The sequence below is a fragment of the Charadrius vociferus genome, unplaced genomic scaffold, assembly GCF_000708025.1.
Source record: "Charadrius vociferus isolate BGI_N301 unplaced genomic scaffold, ASM70802v2 scaffold70, whole genome shotgun sequence".
NCBI lineage: Eukaryota > Metazoa > Chordata > Aves > Charadriiformes > Charadriidae > Charadrius > Charadrius vociferus.
Genome location: NW_009646851.1, coordinates 4149520 through 4155136, shown reverse-complemented (window position 1 = coordinate 4155136; position 5617 = coordinate 4149520). Strand labels below are relative to the sequence as shown.

General features: G+C 42.5%; 2 protein-coding genes across 2 annotated transcripts in view; one reads left to right on the top strand and one right to left on the bottom strand.

Annotated features, from left to right (window-relative positions):
- The window catches only part of CCBE1 (collagen and calcium binding EGF domains 1), a 146150-nt gene extending 144936 nt beyond the window's left edge, over nt 1–1214 (bottom strand). The window contains exon 1 of the mRNA XM_009894233.1: nt 1072–1214. Within this exon, the coding sequence (XP_009892535.1) occupies nt 1072–1214 (143 nt within the window). The remainder of the gene's footprint in view (nt 1–1071) is intronic.
- Nucleotides 1215–1877: 663 nt separating this feature from the next.
- The window catches only part of PMAIP1 (phorbol-12-myristate-13-acetate-induced protein 1), a 26118-nt gene continuing 22378 nt past the window's right edge, over nt 1878–5617 (top strand). Inside the window, exon 1 of the mRNA XM_009894232.1 lies at nt 1878–1907. Coding sequence (XP_009892534.1) covers nt 1878–1907 — 30 coding nt within the window. The remainder of the gene's footprint in view (nt 1908–5617) is intronic.

The following is a 5617-nucleotide window of genomic DNA, read 5'->3' as shown; positions in this document are numbered from 1 at the left end:
GCTTGGTTTGTAAAGGAAGGCTGACTGGATACACAACCTGAGCAAAGCTGGGTAACAGATGGGAATGTTGCCGGGCTGAGGGCTGCTTCGGGGGATGACTCACTGCTCTGCTGGGTGAATTCTGGGTGGTGATGTGCCCGTTCATGTGAAGCAATAAATTAACCCTTTGTTGAAATGATGCAATAGCCATTTTATACAAGGTTTCACAGTCTCCTCCTGAATTATCTCCTGCAAAGACTTCTTTTTCACAGGTTTTCTGAATGCTTGGGCTTTGGTTTCCATTAGTTTTCCTCTCTGCAGAAGAGCTCTTTGTTTCTGATCCATGAGCAGCACAACTGCTGTTTTGCAGGAAATTAGCCTGGGAAAAGTTTTGGTAACAGCTTCCTGCACTGAGTTCTGTGCATAGCCCACAGGCTTCACCTTATCAGCTGTAAGACAGTAAGAGACAATCGAGGTTTTGAGGTTCCTGTTGCTGCTTCCATGGTCCCTTGTCCCCAGCACATGGAAATGTTATACTTTTATCCTTTGCCATCTCCTGTGCTTTCCTCTTCGCTCCTTGTCTTTTCCTCCTTCATCCTGAAGCAGCTTGAAATGTGCTGGAAACTTCAAAACTTCCACTCCCCCTACAGTGCTGCCTTCTACCATTGCATCTTTCGCACCTAAGTCCCCAGCACATCTAGATGGGCAGCAGAGCAGTGGAGGTGCAGCATGGCAGCATCATGGGTTTCTCAGGACTGAACTGAAGAACGTCCTCAGTGAGCACCTGTTCTCCATTTCTTTTGAGAGCTGGAAAGCATTTTGGAGGACTACACTGAAATAAGAGAGACCTTGTCTCCCTTCTTCCATTTGGAGACTATACAAAGGTGTCTAAATGAAGGCTGTGTTTGGAAACTCGTTGCATAGCTGTCACATCCGTCTGTATAAAGTCTGAGCATCTTCCTCTGAAAACCAAGCTGTCTTCTCTCTCTTGTTCATTACCCTTTTTTTAAAAAAACACTTTTATGTAAGCATGACTGAGCATTATTATGGCCTTGGTAATACACGGAAAGAAAGTGGTAAAATGAGTTTTACCATGCAGATGACAAACCAGAATATTTTAAAGCAGTTTTCAAAGCTTTCTTTATTCTGGCAGCGCCTTTGCTGCCATGGATCAAACCATTGAACAGGGTGTCCACTATCATGCCAGCAAATTCTTCAAATACGGGGTCAAACATGGACCGTCTGTCATTTCAGGTCCTCTTTGAGCAAACCTGAATATCAGGCTTTTCAGGCCACCTCAGTGAGCAATTAAATGAAATTCTGCCAAGAGCTGTCATCTGCAGGCTCACTCATCCCAGGGCACAATACGAACAGTTTTTGCAGGCATCTGAGCAGTCCTACAATGCAAAATGCTGAGGTTTAACAAGGTGGTACACAGACATGTCTTCTTCCAAAAAAAAAAAAAAAAAAGAGAGAGAAAAAAAAGGAAAGGAAAAAAAAAGAAAGAGCAAAGGAAGAAAGAAGGGAGGAAAAAAGAGAGAACAGAAGTCGTCAAACCAGCCCACTAATGAAGTCTATTGATTGGGAGCTCATGAAACTGCAACACAGACATTCAGGCACCACCGAGAGTTCCTGTGATTATTTCACTTTTCTGTGAAACCCGGCATGCGGCGGGGGGCAGAAGCCACCGCAGAGGGGAGATCCGCTTCTCTGAGCAAGCGGCAGTGGTTAGCACCCCAGCCCTCCAGGCACGAACCCACACAGACACAGAAGAGGGGTAGCACCTTTTACTGCATCTTCGATCCAACACCCATCATCCTAGAAATCAAGATGGGGACTTGAGGGCTCTGCAAGCCAAGCTAACAGCAGAGGAGGAGGAGATGTTGCTAGAGGGGCACATGTCTGACCGTGCTACTGTGGTCATGCAGGTAACCCACTGGGGCAGCTCTTTGAGGATATGCAGCAATATTTTAAGTCAAGGGGTCAGTATTAAGGGAAGGGATAGCATTCAATTGATGCAAGTGTTAAATCAGGTCATCGGGTTTCTTAAATCGAGGCAACAAACAAGAAGATGGTGTATCCCATCCCCTGTTCACACATGGTTGTCCCAGTGCCATGGGCCTGGATCAGTCCTCAGCTGCAGGGGCCATAGAAAAGAACTTAGGGAAAAATGTGCAGTTATTTATCTGATGATTACGTCCTTCCCTGGGTGGCCTCTCCTTCAATCTTTGCCCTCTGCACCAATGGCTTGAAAAACAGGAACAACTTCCATATAGCTTTTGTACAATAAATGTCAAAGGAATAGAGGAAAGAGAAAATATTACCTATTGGGGATTTCCACTGAGAGGCTGTGGTGAGGCTAAAACTCCATGACACAATGGAGAGCAGAAAGGAGCACCATTAAATAGTCACCTTCCAGCACATTATCTAGCCATTTAATCATGAGCAGAGCATCTTAACCCGCATAACAAGAAGTAGCTACTTGTCTAATCTCTATAGGAGGGAAAGATTGAGTTTGCGGGGTTTTTTTTCTTTTCCCTTTATTTTCCCACGGTTTTGCATTTTTTGTCCCTTTGAGAACATAGCTTGCTGGTCTTAGTTGAGTGCAGTTTTCCCCACTCTCCTGTTCATCTATATGCTTCATCATCTGGAAATAAGTAAAAATTGCCACCGCTCTAAAACTTCTAAACTTCATCCTTTTAGAAGGACCCCTTCTCCTTGTCCCTAATACTGTCAACATCTGCAATACCCTGGGCTAGCCTATGCCTAGGAGCAAGAATTCCTGGTAATTCTGTGATAAACAATCAAAGAAACACGATAAAATGGATTGTAGAGAGTCATGTTATCCTGTTCTCTTTACCAGAGATTACTGAACTGTGGAAACATCAATTAAGGCCAAAGCAAAGAGGTCTGAAGACTGATTTTAATTGTGCTGGCTATTGGCTGAAGCATATTTTAAGCATGTAGTTTAAAGTTGTTCCATTTCCTCTGTTTCAGCAAATGTAAGATGCGTATAGCCCATAATTGCATAGACAAGTTTTGATGACTGCTTACTCTTTTGCATAAAGGTTTTTCTCAGTTTTGTCCTCAGACTCTCCCACCAGCTGATTTTCTATGCCGATAGGCATAAATTAAAAAGACTAACCAGACATTCTTAGAGACACAATAGACTTGCCCTACATTTACTTCTGTCAATGTGTCTCATCGTTCCTGGATTTCTGACATTTATTGCAATTATCTAGCTCACACGTCTTGCAAATTATCCAAATAAAGAATGAGACATATTAACAGAGCTAGCAGAAAAACGATTAGGTGATGATTTAGCGCTATCATAACCAGCCTGCAGGTTGGTAACTCCTGTGCAGAATTCAGCCACAATGCAAAAGAATACCGTCCAAGTCAAAAGCATGAATGGGTTCAGAAGAAAACTTATTCTTGTAGGATTAAACATAGTTAATTATCTTTAATAGGTAGCCCTAAAATGTATCTTCGGAATCAGGGAGTCCTTATTCTTCTAGATTGCCAGAAATTAGTAGAATAAAAGAAGGGAAAGATGACTTCATGCCCGTCTTATTTGCAGTAGTCCAAGCATCCTCTTTCTCAGGTGTCCCACAGCCACCATTAAGGCACGTGCCTGAGCTGACCCTGCCTGGCAATGCTTAACGTGCTATGCTGATTCTCCCTCATGCGCACAGCATGTTCAAATACTTTACAGCCAGAGGGAAACGTACTGAACCCACTATCCCAGAGAACACAGTGACTTTGGTCCTCCACTCCAGCGACATTCTTGCCAAATACTCCTCGACTCACATTCAGAATTTCCCTCCATCACCTTTGCCACTGGGTGTTGGCCGCACACTAATTATTGGTGAGGGTGGAAGAGCAGCCAGATGCATCCAGCTGGAATGGCCTCAGCTATTAAGAGAACAAGCATGACAAAATCTCTCTCTTCACGGTCGAGCACGCAGCACCACTTCAGCAGCAGGCTGCCTTGGGTGCTCCCTCCGAAAAGCTCTGCTCTGCACCATGCCTTGGCAGCAAAATCCTGGGTGTGTAGAGAAGTAAATAGAGGAAAAGAAATAGCAGAAAATATCTCTATGTACTGCAACTGCAGCTCTCACAAATTCTGCTGTCTTATGAAGCCTGTCCTTCTCTTTGCTCTACAAACAACGCACCATGTTCTGCCCCTGGGAGAAGTCTGTAACCACCAAGCCTTCTTATTACCACGAGAGGTCACAGAACAGGCTCCATTTCCTGGCTGCCAACTGCTTGATTTCTCAACTTGCACTTTTTTCCCATACACACAGAAATGGCATTTTACAGCTTGTTGGATTTGTAAGGTCCTGTTCTATTTGGCAGGTTCTGTTCTGTTGGGACAATATTAAAAGTAACTGAAAAAAAATGAAATAGTCACATAAGAATGAATATAGGAAGTCACAGTTAAGGATATTTGCGATCTTTCTCTAGTAATGAATCTCCCAAATATACTAATGAAAGAGAACTAATACTGTTGTTTCAGTGTTAAAAGACAGGTTATGACTTCCAGCTTTCTGACTTACAGGTCCCTTTGCCTATGTATCTGTGAAAGAATGTGACATTTAACCTCTCACGAGTATCAGGCGAAATGTATTATTTTGGCAATTGCTCCAATTACATGTATACCTCACATTTCCAACCATTCTATTATAAAAGATCTATGTAAATTAATAGTGCAATTAATAAAATTAATAATAATTTCAATCCAGTATCATGAACCAATAACCCTCACCTCAAATATCTTACAACCTAGAATAACTAGATGACAAAAACAAAAAAAAAAAAAAAGAAAGGAAGAATAGCATGGTTACTTTTCACCAAGTCTGCTTAAATTCTAATCTTTTTCTTTAATTTAAGGATGTGGTTGGTTGGTAGGACATCATTTAGAAGGAAGACGCAAATTGTTGTTCCAAACCCAGAAGCATCACAATAAAAAAAAAAAAGTGAAAGAAGGTAAAGCTGGGGACAGGGAAACAAATAAAATCAGAAATAGCTGGATATCCATATAATGGATAATGGATATCCATACAATGGATAGATACAGTGATTATCAGAGTTGCCACTACTAGATTCAGTGCATTGTTTGTTGTGCATGCTGTGTCGTTTGGGGGTTTCAGTTCATACATAGGGATTCTGGAGATTCTCCCTCATCCCTTGGAGGTTTCCCAGAACTGCAGGTCCAATGGGTTGTTGACTGACTGCCCTCGTGACTCTGTTTTCCCACATACAGTACCAAGAATTTTTTAACTGAGGGTTTTAAAAGCCTGACAAGGTACTTCACTTGTTTTTGCGGGTGCCGTCATTTTCTGCTTTTTGGCAATTGCTGAGATACCACAAAAAATGTGGTTTTCACAGTGATTCAGCCCTGAGCCAAAACTGAAAGTTCACATTATTTACTTTGAGTAAGCATCCAAACTTCTGCGGGCTTCCCTTATCGGAGCCTTCTGGGGTTTTAAGACTCGACACGATCACTGCCAGATTTACTGGGCAAATGCGGAATTCTGTAAGTCTGTGAATTCCGGGGCTGGAGACCCAGATGCCACTATTACTAGATATGATGTGTCTTCTGCCTGATGTGGCTTTTGCTGAACCTGAAACTGAA